This window comes from Anas platyrhynchos, chromosome 2, assembly GCF_047663525.1.
Source record: "Anas platyrhynchos isolate ZD024472 breed Pekin duck chromosome 2, IASCAAS_PekinDuck_T2T, whole genome shotgun sequence".
In the NCBI taxonomy this organism is placed as follows: domain Eukaryota; kingdom Metazoa; phylum Chordata; class Aves; order Anseriformes; family Anatidae; genus Anas; species Anas platyrhynchos.
The window spans coordinates 128728344-128748146 of record NC_092588.1 but is presented as its reverse complement, the minus strand read 5'-3'; the positions used below and the strand labels follow the sequence as shown (position 1 = coordinate 128748146).

Genomic DNA, 19803 nt, shown 5'->3' with positions numbered 1-19803 from the left:
TAATTAGCAAGGGGAAAAAACAACAACAACAAAAACCCACAACATATTTTTCACTCATCCGGCCACTTCACAGAGCTCCAGCAGCAGGGATAGTCTGTGTCTGTCAACTCTGGAAACAAACAAACAAAAAGCTTTAGCAGCTGTTGAGCATTCAGATCTAATTTGTGGTCACGAGTATTGGAGAATTTTAATTTGTTGCCTGGCTAGCAGCTGAGAGGTAGACGTACATCAGTAAAAAACTATGGGTCTTCATTACTGTGTGAGGAGAAAAAAAAAGAGCATTGTTTAATTGCAGAAGTCTGGCAAAACATCAAAGAGCATAGGAAAAAGATGTTAAAAAAAGAGAGATCTGAGTGACAGCCCAGGAAAGACAAAGCCTGCTGTTGTTCAGCCTCTTTCTGTCTCGCTGCTGGCAGGAATTACTAGCCTGCTGAGGCTTTCCTTAGCAGACAGAGGCCAGCCAAATTACATAAAACAAAACGCTTTTGAAATTTCCTTCTTAAATTGTTTTGATGACAAGTTCCCATTAAGAATTGTCGTGAATTCATCAGAAAGTAGATGCAGCTTCCTCTGCTATCCGGGAACCGACCATCGCTGGCAAGTTTTGCTCTGGCACCAAACCTTCCTGCAATAAAGCCACAGCGCTACAAAACAGCCCAAGTGCTCATGGTGGAGGAACACAGATCTTGCCTCTTTGTGAAGCACAGAAAAAGAAAAGAAAACATTTTGGTCACCAATCCTGCAACATGCGCACACCCTGAAGTAGCCTGCGGTTACTGGGCCTGTTGCGTTTATTGCACGGCATCGCTCCACAGGGTCTGAAGATGGGGTTTGGGAGGGTACTGGTGAACCGGGACAGTGCTTCAGGCAACTGGAACCAGCAGCAGAAATTTGGGAAGGCTGTTGTGAAATGGTATAGATGGGCTATTTTGTGTGGCTGCCCATGAGCAAAAATATTTAACTCTCATACTGATGTAAACTTGTAAGAGAAGGCACAGAAAGAACCTGACAATAAAAAAAAAAAGGAAAAAAAAAGAAATACACAAAGAGCCAGTAAAACTTCACAGTACTCCAAACGCTCCAGAAAAACAACCCCTTGAACGCCTCCTTCTGATTACCCAGGGGGTGAGGCTACCGACCACAGACCAGGGGAGGGGGAAGGCGGCTGCAGGCGGCAGCACAACAAGATGGCCGAGGCGGTGCCGACCCCCCGGTAACGCCCAGCGCCGCCTCTCCCCCCGTAGCCCCGCGCCAGGCCCCAGGCACGGCAGGGGGACACCCTAGGGGAGGGCAGCCGGGGCTGAGCCCCGAGCACCCCCTGCCCCTCAGGAGGCGGCCATCGCCATCCCCATCCCCTCAGCCCCTCATTTGCACATTGTTACCTTTGCGCCGGGGCCCGGCCAATCAGCGGGCGCCGCTCACCTGCTGGCGGCGGGGCGGGGGCGGGGCGGCCTCCCCGCGGCTCGGCTCGGCTCTCCCGGACCGCAGCGCACCGCGCCGGCAGCGGTACCGGCACCGGCGCCATGGTGTGCGGGGGCTTCGCCTGCTCCAAGAACTGCCTCTGCGCCCTCAACCTGCTCTACACGGTGCGGCGCGGGGCGGCGCGGGGGGCTTCGGGGGACGGGGTTTGGCGGCCAGGGCTGCCCCGCGGGGCTGGGGGAGAGCCCCGCGGTGTGTGTCTGGGGGGTCCCGCTGCCCCCCGGTTGGGCTCCGCTGCCCCCCCCCGAGAAGGGAGCGGGGGCACGGCAGGAGGGGGGCGGCGTGCGTTAGGGTGGGTGACTGCCCCCGGGCAGGCACCTGCTGTTATTTCGGTGAGTCTGGGGGGCGGTGTTCAACGGCCAGCAGTAACGTTGGTGGTTGGGGTGTGTGTGTGTTTTGTTTTTTGTTTTTTCTTTTTTCTTCTCCTTTTCCATGCTCGCACGAGGCAGCGCGGGGAGCAGGGCTGCGTGTAATGGCTGCCCCCGGCTGCGTGTGCCCAGGGAGCGAGCGGCTCTGATGGGGTTCAGCCACCAAACCCTGCCCATCGCCAGCGGCTCGTCAGGTGCGGCTGTAAGCCCCACGGAGGGGTGTGAGTGGGTGTAGGGGTGCTTCTGGGAACACCAGGTGGCCCTAGGAAGTCGCACGGGGTCCCTGCGGCACTGTGCTTTGCCCACGTTGGCCCCAGCTAACAGAGCAGGCAGGCATCGGCTGCTTTGGCATCTGCAGTCTCAGGTAACCTTCGTGTAGCAGACCACGGTGAAGGTAACTTGGAGTGCTCCACCCTGATTTCTCTTTAAGTAAACCAAGATGTCAAGCAAGATTTTATTTTTTTTAATTGTTACTTCTTGTACGACAGAAAGGTGAGAAAAATGTGGGTCTTTCTAAGGTAATATATGTACACAAATCTCCATCTGTGTGTGTTTCCCTGAAATCTCATTGCACATTCTGACAGGCAGATAGTAACCAGATCTATGGGATCCGGTAGGACTTCTGAGCATATTTAGCCTTAAAGGGGTGGGTTGATCTCTCAGACCTCCGTGGTACCGTTTGTAACACCTGTGCAATGTACCTGTGCCCTGAATCTTCCTCTGATGTCTCTGAGTAGAATTTACTTTGTGGGCGTCACTTGGTATTCATCTGTGTCACCTGTGCAGAGCATATGCTTTTGCTGAGAGGAAGGAAAGACTTTAAATTACAGTAACTGGGATATCCACCTGTTACTGCTTGTGTTGCCGATTAATGATTGGTAAGAGAGGAGATGGCCTGCTCTCAGTTCTCCAAACTGGAAAAGCACATGGAAGACCAACAGACAATGAGCTTCACCTTTTTAAGCAACAGTAATTCACAGCAAGGATTGGTGAGAGGAGTAGTGGGGAGAGATAACAAGCTCTGTTAGGTAACACTTCTTGAACATTCAGCTACATCGATGTGTCTGTATCACGTGCTTGGGGGAGTTACAGTTTGTATTAAGCTTTTTTTTTTTTTAAGCACTTCTAGAATATCTTGAATTTCAAAACAACAAAGTAGGATATTGGGGCTTGCTGTCTTGTTTTACTCGTATTTTTCTTGGTATACCAAGAAAAATACATATCCTGTCAGTAATAAATCAGTTACTGGCTTAAGGTAAGAAACCAGAAACTGACTAACCTAATTGCTTGCTTACCGTTCTTTTCAGGTGATATTTGCTGATGTGCTTTGGTTTTTCTCTGGACTGAGTTAATGTCCTTAGGCACAGATTCTATTTTAATTTTTTTTCCTGTGAGTAATTCTGGCATCTATGTTGAATCTTGCTGACTTCAGTATGGTTCCTTGCAGGTACAGGAAGAGTAGGGAAAAATAATTGAAACCGTTGGCGTAGTATGTATAAAATGAAGTGCATTGCTAGAATAAGGTTTTACATGGAAGAACTGTCTACCTACAATAATTTTTAGAGTTCTAGCTTTGGATATCTGACCAATTTTGTTTTAGTCAATCATATTTATGTTTTTCTGTGAGTGTCAGACCAATATAAACTGTTTAAAAGGGCTGTCCATGGAGTTCAGCTAGATTCAAGGATGCATTGTAACTACAGGTTTCTAATCTCTCAGGTATGAGAGTACCCTAGTTGCTTGCCTTACTGGTATTTGCTCACTTTAATCAGACAAGGATTTCCTTAGGTAGACAGTGTTCCTTTCAAGGAAGTCTTGAGTAATTCTGTTGAAGGGTGAACAGTTGGTATCTTATTTCAGATCAGATTCCTCAGAAAGGAAAGGGAAATTCCCAAGTCCTGGCTAGTGATGAAAGATTGAAGTGGTGGCTGGGATGCAACATTATATGTATTTAAATTAAAGAAAAAAAAGTACTGTTCATTTGGATGGTATTTGCTGTTTTTATCACCTGAGCAGCTTAGTTATTCCTGCAGCACCAAACATTAACTGTTTGTTTTCAGTATGTAAATATCTTGCCTTTGTTTTCAAGAGTAGGCTTTCAGTTTTTCTTACACCTAGAGTGGCTGTTTGATTTTAAGGTAAAACATCATTAAAAGTAAGTATTTTCTTTAGTACCACAGGGCTCATGCCATAAGAGCATCCATGTTTCCTCGTAACACTAGAAAGCGCCTTATCAAAATCATCTACTTCTTACAGTACTTTGCTCTCTGAACTTGTTTCTAGACTGCCTGTTCAGTGCCCTCCCTGTTCTTTGCATTGCTATTGAAAGTATTGTACTTGAAAGTTTTTTTTTTTTTTTCTTTACCTATTGCTGTCTGTTCTCTGGGTGCAATAATTACTGTAAGTAATTACTACATTTGTGCTGTCTGCCACCTTTGCAAAATTGCCTTCCCTGTGTTATGTAAATATATGCAAAGATGAGGACAGAAAATCCCAGATTTGGGCAGCAAGTGTTTGGCATGGTGGGGCTTGTAATACCCCTTGCATCCCCCAGGAAGTGTGCAGGCTCCATCTCTTCTCACTCTGCACAGAGAGAGCTGGTGTCAGAGGCAGGGTAAACATTTGGATTTTCCTAGGGAAAGGGAATGCAGCTGTCGCTGGTGCTTTCTGGTAATTTCCTGCCTGCTGCAGTGGTTATGCAGACCCAGGTACTAGCAGGCAGTAATCAGAGAAACCCAATTCCTGTCCTACACATCAATTTCTTTCACAGTGGTAGAGGAACCTGTGATCTCTGAGATCAGTTCCCTTTTGGTTCGACTAAGTTTTTCTGCCCTGAGAAGCAAGCAGCAAATAGCTTGCTGCTTGCTGTGTCTGATGCTCTCCAGTCTGTGTACAAGCGTGCAGGTCAAGTTTGCTGCAGCACCTGCCTGTGCATTGGGCTGCTCTAACTCACTGTCCGAACTGGGTGCTCAGCAGATGGGGCAGGCTGCCTTGGAGTGGTTCCTTCTTTCCCAAGGACAGCGTGAAGGCAGCTGTACGAGCTGTGCTGTTTTTGTGTGTAAGTGCAACAGTGGTACAGAAGCTCCTGACTATGTGGCAAGGAAGGTCAATGTTGGTCATGTTAATTTAGTCTGTTTGTTTTCATTGGCTTTTCTGGAAGGCTTCTGTGCTCACACATGAGAATACCAAAGATTATCTACACTGAAATATATTTTAAAACTTGTCAGTCCTTGGGCATGTGCTCAGATGTGCTGTGTGTCAGTTTGTAGCCAAAATGCTGGGTCTGTAGATCAGATATGAGTGTTTAAGTGTTTTTTTTATTATTTATTTAGAAACAGCTTGTGCAGAGTGTGTAGTTTGAGTTGGAAGGCCTAGGAAGGCCAGACCACCATGCTAAATAAAAGAACTGGAGAATGATAGGGTGCAGAAGGAGGAGGTCGTATGGAGTATGGTATATTTTGTTTTCTGATGTGTTCAACCATTCTGACAGTACAGGTGGACGCTTTAAAACCAGCATCATTTAGAGATGCCCTTTGAATGCCCTGAAGTAGTCTTGGAGCTCAAATCATTATTTTCTACTGATGTTTTCAGGTTGAGGGTGAAATATGTGTGGAAGAAGGATCTGTGAAGGATCACTGGGCTTCCTGAAAACATTTTCCATTTATAAAAAAAAAAAGGGGGGAGGGAGGGAGGGAAAGGGGCAAGCAAAAGTAAGCATTTTAGAAGACAGCTGTTCCCATTATACAGCAGAAAGCTTGCATTTCCCAAAACCATGGAGTACAAAACAGGGGTTAAATCTCACTGCTGGTTCAACCTTACAGAAGCTTGTTACATGGTCAGCAACAATTTGTTCCTAATTACTGGCCAACAACACAAAGAACTCTGAACTGGGCCATCAAACCCAAGGAGCTGGCTTCTGTGATAAGAGACAGGAATGCTGCCTTTCACATAAATTGCTCACTCCACATCATGCCTTTCAAGGCTGTTCAGTAACCAGACCACTGATAGTTCCTCATGTAAATGGAGTAAGTATTATAATTGTGAAAGGTTCTGCTTTCTGTTGGAAATCCTCTAGAAGTGCCCAAAGCTTTACTGCTTAACCTTAACTTTGCTTTTGGTAAAGCTGAAGAAATACTGAGAGGCAAAGTTGCTTATGGGTTGGATAACCTGCAGGCATGATAAAAATCAATTTCACTCTAGTCGTGGCTTGCTAAAGGTGCACCAGCACATACTGCCTTTTATATTAACACGTTGTTTTTAGATGAAGTGTGGGGAACCAGAAGAATTGTCTTGTAGATTCTCTGTGGATGTGAAGAAATGATTGACTGAGTTGAAGGGGGGAGAGTGGTAGAAATCTTTGACATCAAAATACCACTACACAATATACCACTTCAGGTTTAGATTTTAAATCCCCCTTAAAAGAAGTGTTATGATTGTGAATTGTGTAGAGGGAGAGAGGGGTCAGGGAGGATGCATTTCATCATGTGTGCAATCTCTCTGATTTCAGTTCCTCTTCCTTATCCAGTCTGACAGCTCTTCTGTAAATATTTCCTTTGCTGATAGTGGTGTGAAGGCTTTATAGTCTCTTAATGCAGGAATGGTGAGGCCATATTTCTTGAAATTTAACTTCTGAAATGTAGTTTTTATTAACTGTGTTTTGGTCTGAGGCTACAAAGAAGCACTGAGAACGCTAAATTCCGTGTCTGACTTGCTTCCTAGCAAGCAGTTGAAGCTAGTTGAAATGCTGAAAAGTCAGTGAAGTCAGTGAAAATAGCATATTTGCTTATGGCATGCCATTGAGGAAAGGAGGAACTGGTCTGGGCATTTGAATTGTTTGTCAGTAGTGGTGTCTATTGAAATCATTTCTCTGTGTCTTGGTTTCTTTTTGTAACATAGAAGTTAAGCTTGTGTATAAATACATGGGGTAAGTGTGAAGGGAAATGCATTTATCTGGTGCAGTGGTGGTGCAAAAGAGCAACCTTGAGCACAGGAAAACTTGGATTTAAAGACTAGTGAATTAAGAATTTGTTTTCCATTTTGCTTTTAGATGAGTTAAAGGAGTAATTTATGCAGTATTAAGGGAAAAGAAAACCAGACAGGTACTATAAAGGCTAATGCTTTATTCATGTTAACAATGAGTTAACTGGAGGATGGGACAAGCAAACTTGTGATGACTTCAGCTTCTGTCACAAAAATTCTACTTTGTCTATAAATTGTTCTTCTGAAGCATCTCTGAAATCCAAGTCTGTGTGTGTAATGGACAAACATTTATATGTGTATTTTTAGACACGTATAATGGAAGATGCTTCAAGTGGAGTCTGATTCATTCCACTGATCTTGAACATAGAGTCCCTAAAATATTTCATACAGAAATGCTGATATGGGAGTAATATTTTCTCTAATGGCAAGATGCTTGATTTTCTTACTTTTTTTCAGACTCTGTAGGAAAAAGTACTTGACCTCATAGTGAAATCTACTGTTCATCTCTTGGGACTTATGCTGCCTGTAGGTTTGTTCCAGGAAGACATTTAATTTCAAATCTGTGAGTTTATATATTGGGTTATTGTGTATGTGTTTTTAGAAAAGGTTGATGGAGTTTGTATAGGTTAAGGCAGTAAACAAGGGTGTATTGGGTTTACGTGGCAAGGGCTTGGCAGCAGGGGGACTGCAGGGGTGGCCTCTGTGAGCAGAGCCCAGCAGCTGCCCCATGTCAGGTCAGGGCCAGCTCCAGCCGGATCCAAAGGGACCTGCTGCTTGCCAGAGCTGAGCCAGGGAGCGATGCTGGGTGGGCCTCTGGGAGAGCAGAGTTAAGGAAGGGGGGGAAAAAAACAACTGCTGTGCAACAGCAGCTGAGAGAGCGAGGAGTGAGAAGCAGCCCTGCAGCCCCCAAGGTCAGTGCAGCAGGAGGGCAGGAGGTGCTCCAGGAATGCAGCAGCAGTTCCCCTGCAGCCTGTGCAGAGGCCCCTGGTGGAGCAGGCTGTCCCCCTGCAGCCCATGGGTCCCACATGGAGCAGATCTCCATGCTGCAGCCTGTGGAGGAGCCCCTGGTGGAGCAGGTGGATGTGGCCTGGAGGAGGCTGTGGCCCATGGAGAGCCCCCGCAGGGAGCAGGCCCCAGGCCGGAGCTGCAACCCATAGAGAGGAGTCCATGCAGGAGCAGGGAGTCTGGGGGGAGCTGCCCCCTGTGGGGGACCCGTGCTGGAGCAGTTTGCTCCTGGGGGATGGACCCTGTGGTACAGAGCCGTGTGGGAGCAGTTCTTGAAGAGCTGTTGCCTGTGGGCAGCCCCCGCAGGATCAGTTTGGGAAGGACGGCATCCCGTGGGAGGGACCCCACGGGGAGCAGGGGCTGAGTGACCGTGAAGGAGTGGTGGAGATGAAGCATCAGGGACTGACCGCAGCCCCCATTCCATTGGGGGAAGGATGTAGGAGATGGTAGATGGAGGAGAAGGTATTTTTAGGTTTCTTACTGCTCTAGCTTGGTAACAATAGGCAATAAATTACATTGATCTCCCCATGCTGAGTCTGTCTTGCCCATGACGGTAATTATTGAGTGATCTCTCTGTCCTTACCACATCGTATTTTCTCCCCATTTCCCTTTGGGGAAGGGAATTGAGAGAGTAGTTGTGGTGGAGCTCAGCTGCCTGGCAGGGTAAAGCCACAATAGAGAGTCTTAAATTTGGAATACTGGCTGTTGTTTCCCCATATTCACATACTTCCTGGGACTCTGTCTTGCTTTTCTGGTTTGTGGGTAGTGTGTGCTTGTAGTATCTTTCTGTGAGACAACTTGCTCTAGTTTGAGGCTGTAATAAATTCTTTTGCTCTTAAGTGAATGGGACCTTTTAAATCACTGCGTAAGTACTTCTGAAGAACCATTTGTAGCTCTTTTATTGAGAACTGCTTGTAAGAAGGTGTTTTGCTGTTGCATGGCTTAGGAGATTGTAGTATTTAATGAGCCAGGTGGTTCAGCAGAGTCCTTAGTCAGTGTTAAGCCTGTCCCCCATCCTTCTCATAAAACTTGGATTTTTGGTGTGGGGAGTGGTAAAATTTCCATGGTAGATCTGCTGGCAGTGGTGTTTGGAGGGGACTTCAGGGCCCGCTTGTCTGGGCTTCTGCTCTGAGCAGGATTATGAGCAACACTAGGTTGCCAGCTGTGACTTTGTCTACTTCAGTCTTGAACACCTCAGAGAACAGATTTCATCATCTTTTTGAGTGCAGCACCAAACCACCTTGCAGGTGTTTTCTTTTTTTTGATGTCCAGAACCTTCCAAGCCGTTGCTTGTGGCTGTCACCCTTGTTTTGCTGCCTGTCAGTACTGAGAAGTGTTTGCCTCCATTGTTTTCATAACGCTCCTTCATTTTCAGCTACTATTAGATTATGACTGACTAAGCAAACCTAGCTCCATCACCTGATTCTCAAACATCATCCGCAAAGCTCCAGGCCATTTGGAGACCCTTTCCAGCTTCTCATATTTCTTTTTGACTTGGGAGGTTTAAAATAGGACACAGTACTTCAGCTTGCAGCTTCTCCAGCATTGAGTTTCCTTTGGTCGTCCTCCTCTTGGCTTTCCCTTCACAGTGAGAGCAGACTTTGGCTTGTATTCCACTTGGCAACCTGTGCAATCCCCAGGTCTATCTCGGAAGGCTGTTGTTCAGCCAGTCTGTTCCCAGACTGGCAATGACATAACCCAGGTGCACAATTCTGCACTTTAGGAGTGAGCCAATAAAAACCTCACAAAGTTCATCAAGGTCTGAGTTGAACCTCTAGTATTTGGAGAGTCAGTCCCTCTTTCTTGTTTAGTATCATCCATGGATGTTTGAAGGATTTGTTCTATTCCATCACCTAGGCTGTTGTTGAAGATGCTGAGTGATGTTGGCCCCTGTATCAACCCCCTTACCAGCTACCAGCAGGATGTGGAGCCATCCGTTACTACTGTTTAAGCTCAACCATCCAGCCAGGTTTCATTCAATCTAACAGTCCATTTTTCCAACCCAAGTTTTTTCAGCTTATTAATGAACTGTGGGAAAACAGATCTGTCCTATTCACTAGAAACTGGGCTGTGATTTGCTATGTTTTTGGTAGTAAATATTTGAAGCATCAGTAAGTAAGGCTAGCTGTACATAATGTAAAATTTATGTAGAGAAATTAGTTTCACTTCTACTTCAGTCTTCCAAAGATGAAATTATTTTCTTGGGGGGGTGAGGGTTGCTGCTGTGAAACGTTCAGTCAGTAAAATTAAACATGACGTTTGGAAGATCTGTACAATCCTTTTGTCTTTATTTAGCAGAAATAGATGAGTTTTTAAATAAATAAAGTTGGTACCTCTAGAATGTACATACTGTTCATTTAAAAGTAGTTAGGGGCACTGATTTTTTTTTTGAACCATGATTAATTTCAAAGTCACAGTAGGTTCACTTTTAGAAATATTACATCTAAGTTCTTTGTTTCAAAACACCTGAATATACAGTGTTGAGTAGCAGCTAAACAGTTGTTTAACCTAAGAATCTTGCTTTGATTTACCGAACTGTAAAAACTTCCCAAAACAGCTTAAGTTATTTTTCCTGTTTGTAGTAGTATGTGTTTACTTTAGTGTTTCACATTATGATTCTATAAAACTGCATATGTCTCTGCCTTTATTGCTTAACGGAATGAACAATAACAGGGAAAAATGCCTTTATTCTTTGGAGGGAGGGGACAAAAGAGTTGAAAAGCTTAGTTTACTAGACAGGGAGTTTGTTTCTTGGAGACCTACATCTGAGCAATTGGTTATGTCTACAGTCTGGATCTGTAGCTGCTGAATCACATGTCTGACGCTTCCTGACAGCCACCTGTCGACCTGGTAATAAGAACCCAGAGGGGATGATTCCCAGTGTCGAAGCACAACTGAAAACGAAGGAATAAAAAAAATTTCATCTTTCAACATGCAGAAGAGGCACAAGCTTAATCCTAAATCCATTTTGAGAATGGTTTGTAAGCCTTCAGTTTGCGTTCAGTTTTGAAATACACGGTCAATTTTCCACACTTTCAAGTGGCTGAAATTGGAGGAGTCTGGAGTGGCTTTGATCCCAATCTGGCTGATACTGGATGAAGCATTCTCACATCACTTGCCAACCGGAACCCAGTAATATAGACCTGTGATCATAAGGAATTTCCAGAATTTCCAGATGCTTTGAAGAATTAGGCAGTGGTCAGCTTCATAAATGAAGAGAAAACGTATCTCTTTCTTTTTTTTTTTTTTGGTCAAAGTTGGCCACCAGACTATTGCACATTTGAGGTTGAACAACAGGTTTAAGAGTCTAGAAGAGTATTTTTTTTCCTTTTTTTTTTTTTTTTTTTTTTTGTTTTTTACTTTCTAGCAGAGGCAATTAACAGCAGCAAGAAGTAAGGGGTACTCTGCAGCTCACATACCACACATCTAAGAATGTTTTAAGCATAGATTTTGTTTAGATCTCCTATTTTTTGATTTTGATCCTGTTAAGAATAAAGTGATTTCATATACCTGTTTTAGAATTTTTAAGAAATAACTGAGCAAAGATATGGACATTTCTGACGCTAATGTAGTAAAATAAATCTTTCCTGTGGTACAAAGCAATGAAATAAAGTGAATGGGCATAGATCAGAACAGGAGGATCTTGCACTTAACTCTCTGATATCAAGGCTAATTTTTAACCAGCAGTTTTAGGAAGTTTATAGCCTTATGCAGCATACGTTCAGAAGATCTGTCTGTGGCAGAGTCAAGGCGCTTTTGTTGTTGTTTTCTTATTTTTCTCTTCCCTGTAATTTAGATTCTTGACATCTTGGCCCAGTGTTTTGATTTTCGCTAAACATGATGATTAAGGTTTTTCATTTAAGAGAAACAAATATGTGAATTAATCTTGAAACTCTACTGGTATTGAACAATTTCTAACACTGTTATACTGCTCTTCTGTCTCTTCATGTTGTGAACGGAAGGTGTAGGGATGGCAAATACCATCCTTTTCTTCTTGCAGACTGATTAAATTTCTCCTGTGGATTAGTGGCTTTTCATAAGAACTTTTTTGAGATGTGTTTGTCTGAACACAAGCTGGGGACAACTCCCACTGTGTTTTGATCTTGCTGAGCATCAAACTTGTGATCAAGAAAGCTCACAAGCTTTCTTGATGTTCTTTTAGATTTTCTTCTCTCAAAAGCAGCATTATATCAACCAGTCTTCTAAAAGATACTTTAGTTGAAAAAATATGCTCTCATAGAATCACGTTCTGCATTAAAACCAAGAAAAATGCCCTGCTTTAGGGTAAATATATTGAAACGATGGTTAAACTGGAAATTTACTTTTTTTTTTTTTTAATCCCTCTGGTAAGTAGTAAAATGTCCCGATAGTCTTGTTCATCAGTTTTTGTTCAAACAAGTGTAAGTGCTGCCCTATATTTGTTGTTGAATAAAGCCGTGCAGTTGGACTAGACCGAGTGCTTACTACTTTTTATAATAATACAGCTTCTGGGTATTTTTGGTGAGGTCAGGCTTTGGGAAACTTGAAATTTGCATGTCAAATTGATGTTATTTAATGGAGAATGTAATAGGCGATGTGTTATGCATAGGTCTAACTGTTTCAAATGAGTGTTAGGCATCTTGTGTCAAGGACATCTGCGTTGCTTTGTCTGCTGCTTCCCTCCTGTTGTAACTCATTGCAGATTTCTCTGCAGCTTTTCATGTTGGAAATTTTTTTTTTTTCCTATGTGTTTGGCCTGGAAACAGGAAAGGCTGGAGCTTCCTGCCCACATAAACAATAAATTCTAGCTAACTAACTGGGACAGATTCTGCTTGCTTTCCCTGAATACCATCTTTAAAAGGAAGGAAACAGCATAGGAGTGCTTTGGGTATTGAAGTAGGATTGACCTCATAGGAGAGCTAATTTCCTGATGAAATACATGGCTGAGACAGGACCCCTTAATTGTTGCACTATATGCAGTCCTTGAGATACAGATCTAAAAGGTATTTTTGTGTGACCTTTTTAACTGCTGTGTTATATCATGTACTACACAGAATCTTCTGTAACGAATTAATACAAGTATTTCTGATTACGGTATGTTTTGGCAAAGTATGTTTTTTTATATGTTCAGAGCTGTGGAGCTTTACTCCATAAATATGCAGAGTTGCAGAAAACATCTGGAAGTTTCATTCTACCATTCTGTACTTTAAAGATGATGATTTTTATCTTATTTTGTCAATTCTGTTATAATCCACACAAATTCACTGTTTCTAGTCAGTTACAGATAGCCTACAAGTCAAGCCATGTTGCATGAGCTACCACAGTTCCTGTGTAACAGTGTTGAGGAGTATCTGTGCCTTAAAACATCTGGTAAAGTCATTTCCAGGATGAAGTGGAAAATTAGTTCGTTTAGCATTGTGCTGCTTCTCTTTGAACTGGAAAGAATTGTACATTTCTGGTAACAACCTTAACGTAAGGAATGTAGCTGTGTGTTGGTTGAGCCTCTTTTAACATGCAGACTAACTCTGTTTTCTCTTCCCTCCAGCTGGTAAGCTTGCTGCTGATTGGAATTGCAGCATGGGGAATCGGTTTTGGCCTCATCTCTAGTTTCAGAGTTGTCGGAGTGGCAATTGCAGTAGGCATCTTCCTCTTCCTCATTGCCCTTGTTGGATTGATTGGTGCGGTGAAACATCATCAAGTATTGCTGTTCTTTGTATCCTTCCGATGTGTTAGAACATGAATCACAACTTGGTTCAAGGCATGTCAACAACCTGATCTGTGGGCTGACACCTTGTGGAAGGTGCTTCAAAAACAGAACAAAGCTGTGAATTTCTGGCTTGGTCAGATGCAGTTTAAATTAAACATCATTCCCAGTTTATTTTATTCTAATTTCATTGTTCTGCCCTTATTTTCACTTTGAAGACAGAACTATCCTATCCTTCTCTTTTTAAAAATTAAAATATTTCAGCTTTTTGAGAAGATAGAGAAGTGTGCCACTGTGTTACATGTTACAAACCCTTCTCACTGTGTACTCAACCCTCTAGCAAGCTGGAGTGTGTGAACTACTAACGTTTAACAGTGGAGGAAGACAATACTTCCAGACAGTAAACTGGCTGTAGCTGGCAGAGGAAGGCGTTGTTACCCATACATGCTGCCAATAAGCAGTTTATTTCATACCTAGTCTTTAATTGTGAACCCAGATTTGAAATAAGCACAGGCCTTTTCAGTGTGCTGTGCTGTCCCTTTATGGGTAAGCAGTCTGTGGTGCTGCCTTGCATAACAAAATTGATCTGTTTGGATGAGAGAAGAGATTAATCAGATAAAATTCTTATATTTCTGGTTCTGGTCTGTGAATAAATAGTGATGTCTGCATCATACACAATTTAATTACATGAGGTAAGGTTTTTGCTTTGGAACATGGCAGCCAAATTGTGAATCCAAAACGTGAACAAATAAAACATGATATTTTTGGTTTTATACTGTTTTCAGATACATCAGTGCAAAATTGTATTCCAAAAGCAGCTCTCAGTTTTTGTAATCTATCTTAAAGTTACCTTTTTAATTAATTACAGTGTGATGTCATTGAACAAAGCAAAAAACGTGTAATATATGGAGAAGTATTTTATTTATCATTGTAAGTGAAGTACCTTGAAATGGCAACCTTAGTCTGTAAAGCTAAAGAAACCAACTACAGAGTTTTTTTCTCTCAACTTTCATTATTTCTTTGCTCGTATTGTCTTCCTAAACAAGAAATACCAAAACCCAAAAATACAAGCTGTGAATACTAATAGCCAAAATGAGATAACATATGGTGATTGAGTTCTGGGGATGTTATTTGTTATCTCTCCCACATCTAGTTTAGAATTTTTCTGTAGTTCTTTTGTTTCAAAAGACCTGTCCTTATCTTATGAAATAAGGCATGTCATTAGTCATTTGTGTTCTATAAACAAAATTAATTTGAGAGTATCTTTAACTACTACTTTCAGTACATGATCATCCTTTTGCTAGTTTTTATTGTCCAGTTTTCTGTCTCCTGTGCCTGTTTGGCACTAAACAAGGAACAGCAGGTAAGAAATGTTTCATGACTTCTCAGTTAATCTATAGTATAATATTATTTTTATTTCATGTGTTTATATGTATGTGTGGGTGCATATTTATCTATACATATATATGTAGTCTTCCAAGTGTGTAGTGCATATTTTAAGAAAATCTGGGTTTAAAAATGCCCTGTGGATGTCTTTTTTTATTTTTTAATTATTTTGATTTTAAGGTTCCTACCTAGGTTTATGTTCACAGTTGTAGCAGCGTGGTATATCATGTGTTCAGCAGTTCCAGATAAGCTGATAAAATCTACAGTAGTAATCATGATGTAAAGGTGATAAATCCACTGAATTGTTTTTGTGTAACTGAAAAGGTTATGACTACATTAGGTACAGCAGTGACTGACCCATAAGTGGAAAAGTAAGACAAGCGTCTGTGGCATGGAGAATAATTCTTACTGTGTAAGAAGGAGGCAAGGGTATAGTGATGAAATGACCAACTTCTACATGTACACACAGTTTGTTTAAAACCTGGGCAATCATGTTTAGGTTAGTCGTGTGTTCTATTACTCGTGCTCTTGTTCAGTTTAGGAAAAGGATTGGAGGAAAACAACTTGACCATGAACGTGCTGCTGCTAGGTGCTGCAATCTCATTTGCAATCCAGACTGTTTGAACATTGAATTCATTCTTTAATGTTATTCTGTTAGACTTTGGGATCTGAAGGTTTTAGTTGTTAAGGGCTATATAATTGGTGGAGCAAAGCTAGGTAAGAAATGTTATTTCTGTTATTTGGATGTGCCTGCTCAATGAGAAGCTATCACATAAGGTTTCTGTTTGAGCTGTGTTTGGGAAGTCAACCGTTGTTCCTATTATGAAGGAAGCAAAAAGAGAATCACCTACGTTGCCTCGTGTTGGTTTCCACTGATATATAAAACAGATTAATTAATATGTATTTGCTTGTGTCTTGTAGAGTCAACTTCTAGAGGTGGGATGGAATAACACTAACAGTGCAAGAACAGATATTGAGAGAAATCTCAATTGTTGTGGATTCAGAGTCTTTGATCCAAATGAAACCTGCTCCTCTGTAAGTTTTTTTTTTTGAAGTGTAAGAAGACCTCAACCTTCTATTGTTGTATTTGTTCAATAATGTATAATTGCTTTCATTGTTGAAGAAAGTAAAGGTTTTTAACAAATCTGTAAGTTAGTCATAATGATAATACTAAGGTCCTTATGTAACTTACTGGGAACCTTACAGAGCACTCTTTAAAGGTTCTATTTGTGTACTTGCTTTTTTGGAGTCTTATAGTTCCTAAAGCTTTGTCTGTGACTCGTAGTCTTCTATAAAGCTAACTGGGTACTTTCAATCAGTGAAGCTTCATCAGAAAATGGAATGCAATTCTCCGTTTGTATCTGTTACAGGATTGCTTTAGAAGTCACCAGTGTCAACCATGTGCACCGATAATAGAAGAATATTCTGGAATGGTGCTCAGATTTGTTGGAGGCATAGGACTCTTCTTCAGTTTCACAGAGGTAAGTAGGTTAGAAAACAGTGCTCCCCCCCCATAATTGTGACACAAAACAAAACCTTAAGTTTTAGGGGTTTTATTACAGGAACTCCCCACATTGTCAAACCTAATAAGGTCAAAGCTTTTCACTTTATCAGCTTGTTTAAGTCTGCCAAAAGTAGGGCTTGTCTTTATTCAACACTGGGAGTATTTATGACGTTCTGTTATTTAGACTACAAACTTACTGTGTAACGCATTAAAATGTGGTGCTATAAAGCCTAAATTTTGCAAAAAGTTAGCTGTTCAGGTTTACTGTTATCTAAAAGTAATAAAGATATGCTGTTACTTTTAGCTTATTTCCATGTTCTCCCTGCTCCCTCTGTCCTTCCGTGCTCCTTTGTTTATTTTGGAGGTTTTCTTTATGCCTCCAGTAGTGTAGAGACTGTACCATAATAAATGAACTGTATTTTATGCATTATGGTGTGCTTTTTTTTTTTTAAAGTCTTTGGCTCTATGCTTTAGTATCCAGATGGTTCATATACTTGCTTTATCAATCAGTGAATAAAAATCGTTGGAGCAGATCTTTCATAATTTCACAGTACGGCATGTTAAAATACTGCTCCTGCTGTGTAGTGCAGTTTTCAGACTGTTTGTAGATATTGCAGCAGCAAGGGATATAGCAACTTAAGTACAATTACTCTGACTTCTGCCCTCAATTTCTGTATTCAAAATGTGAAGTTGCTGTAGGGGGTGTGTGTGTGTCTTTTTATGCTGAATTTGAAAATGTAGTGGAATATAACCCTATTCTTAAGCGGTAGCTGATGAAGTGAAACAATTTAGAGGATATTATTTATCATTATCCTAAAAACAGGCTTATGAATATTTATCTCTGGGGGGGGGGGGAAGGATAGCTCTAGATACTGTGATACTAGATATCCTCTGATAAATATTTTGCTTAGCACTGTGGATACAGTTTTGGCCTTATTTTCTTCTCTCTATTGCTAGATAAGAATACCTTCTGAGAAGGTGCATTCTTTTTTAAATTAAGGTAGTTGGTGTGGGGTTGTGCAATTTCAGCAAAAGTATAATATCCTACACTCATATACTATAAATTCGTTATTGGGGTTTTATGTTTAAAACAAACTTACTAAAACTGATGGAAGATGAGAGTGGAAACCCTCTCCCTCTGCTTAATAATATCTGCGTTTTTTTTTCCTTTCAGATTCTGGGAGTCTGGCTGACCTATAGATACAGGAACCAAAAGGATCCCCGTGCAAACCCTAGTGCTTTTCTTTGATAAGTTTATAAAAGACTGAATCTTCTCTCTGCACCCTCTACTTCAAAATATTAGATCTCCATAGTTTGATACTTCCCGGTAATAAGGATTCTCCATGTACCCAAAAGAAAATTTTTTCCATAAGAAGTTTGTGGTGTTCATCTTTAAATTCCCACTGTTTTTCTTAAATATCTCTATTTTGAAGTAGATCAGAGTATTCAGTAGCTGGGCAGAGTCAGAGTAATTCTGTTATGACTTCAGTAGTTGACATGGTGAACTCTGTTCAGTGAGTTTTGTAGCACTACTGGTTTCTCTGCTGTCCAAAAAAAAAACCCAAAAACAAAGTATTTTCTGCTGTATTCATTGATTACAAAAACTCATGTAATTTCTCATTAAAATGATAAAAATTACATGGTGGGTGTTTGAAGCTGTATGATTTTGATTAAGATTTACAATGAGTTCTAGTCAACTTCTTTTTGTCTTAGTAATGGTCTCCCACTCTCCTGTTCTTATTTTTTAAAAAGGTAAAGGTGTTATAATCTGTAGTGCGTGTAAGTGTGTATTAACTGACTACTGTACTCTTCACCCCTTCCGTACCCTGTTTGGTTTGTTTTCTTGGGGGCAGATTTAGAGTTGTTTTGACGATTAAAAAGAAGTACTTTTATGGATATCTTCACTATGAGAACAATGAATGAAGAAAACCATTGATGTAATCTGGAGCTAATTAACCTGAGCCTTTTTTCTTTGACAACTGAATGAAATTTGGTATTTGCACAACATAAGCATTGATAGTGGTCTGTCATCTTGTTTACGTAGGAAACCTGACTTGGTGTTTGGAAAGCTGTATAAATATTTTTACAGATAGTATAAAACTATTGTTGTACTCACTTAGCAGTATATATTCTTCTGTCATCCAACTTCAAGTCTTGATTTGATAAGAGATTGAATAGTGGGCAGGAGGAAAAAAGGAGAAAAAATGAGGGGGGGAAAAAAAAGATTAAAGTTAGAATGGCACATCATTCATGTGCTGAGTGTTGTCTAAGCTAAAGGAGAGCGTGGTCTCTGGTCCAATCTCCAACACAAGTGATCCATGAGCTGGAAGATGTAAGCAGCCGGAGGTGTGCGTGTTCCATTTGTTTCTAATCACAATGAATTGCAGACCTATACTTTTTCTTAATTAAACTTCTGCTTCTAGCATGGTGTAGGAAGTTTCTGTAGCCCGAAAGACAGCTCTGCAGGGAGAAAAAGGGAAGCGTATTAAGGTCATCTGCCTTGCACACAGTAGCTGAGTGTGGTGGAAGGGCTGTCACTGAGTGCAAATGAAAGAAGGTTCTCATAGGGGTCGCCCTTTGCTAGGCAGATGCCTTCTCGCTTTTGCAAAGAAGGCACAAACGAGTTGAAATACCTGCTTATCAGAATGCTTTCAGACTTCATGTGCCCAGTGCTTCTCAAGAAGGAATTGTCTCGAGGTTTCAAAGGAAAATGCTGAACCTGAACATGGAGAGGGCTATGAGGAGTTTAGGTCAGCTTGTCTTCAGATGATTCTTCAACATCTGCTTGTAGCGCCATCTCCTGGTGTTGGATCTGTGAATTCCTGCTTCGTATGTCTGGAAGTATTGCTTTCTGCTTCAAGCACGTGCTGAACCCATGTACTGAGGGGAATGGGACCTTAAAAGCCTTCAGACTGTTACTGAAGTATAATGTAAATATGCACAGTCTTTTTTTTATTTTCCTCCAAATGCTGTCCTGTTAAAGGGTACTTACCCTGCCGTTCTCAATAAGTGTCAAGAGGACAGTGATGATCTCAAAGCTGTCCTTAGCAACAGCTAATTTTCCTAGTCTAGATGGGCTTTGTATTCTGTGCATTAATGTCATAAACCAGAGGAAGAGAATTAAGGAGGAGGTTTCTGAATGTTAAAATAATACTATATCATTGCTTCGACCTTGAAATTTTTCTTCATTGTATTTAGAGCTTGGTTTGGGGTGGTTCTAGCTTCATGATTATAGTAGGTGATATAGAGTGTGTACATGTGTGTTACGGAAGAAATACTGAAAATGTTACTACTTCAGTAACTGTCATGCCTCAGAACACTTAGTGTGAATTTAAGTGTTCAAAAGACAGATCAGTGGAGCATAAGGTTTGATTAAAGTTTTTCTATTGTATTAATAA

General features: G+C 41.4%; 1 protein-coding gene across 1 annotated transcript; it reads left to right on the top strand.

Moving 5' to 3' along the window:
* The first annotated feature begins 1369 nt into the window (after positions 1-1369).
* TSPAN13 (tetraspanin 13) lies at positions 1370-19803 on the top strand. Its single transcript, XM_027450899.3, has 6 exons — positions 1370-1586; positions 13357-13524; positions 14798-14878; positions 15823-15936; positions 16272-16382; positions 17580-19803. Exons 1-6 carry the CDS (start codon positions 1524-1526, stop codon positions 17652-17654), a joined length of 612 nt encoding a protein of 203 aa, XP_027306700.1. The 5' UTR covers positions 1370-1523; the 3' UTR covers positions 17655-19803.

Coding starts and splice junctions, on each gene's coding strand:
- TSPAN13 (XM_027450899.3), top strand. CDS start 1,524: ATGGTGTGCGGGGGCTTCGCCTGCTCCAAGAACTGCCTCTGCGCCCTC. Junction 13,525..14,797: donor ATCAAGTATTGCTGTTCTTT/GTATCCTTCCGA, acceptor TACTACTTTCAG/TACATGATCATCCTTTTGCT. Junction 15,937..16,271: donor CAAATGAAACCTGCTCCTCT/GTAAGTTTTTTT, acceptor TATCTGTTACAG/GATTGCTTTAGAAGTCACCA.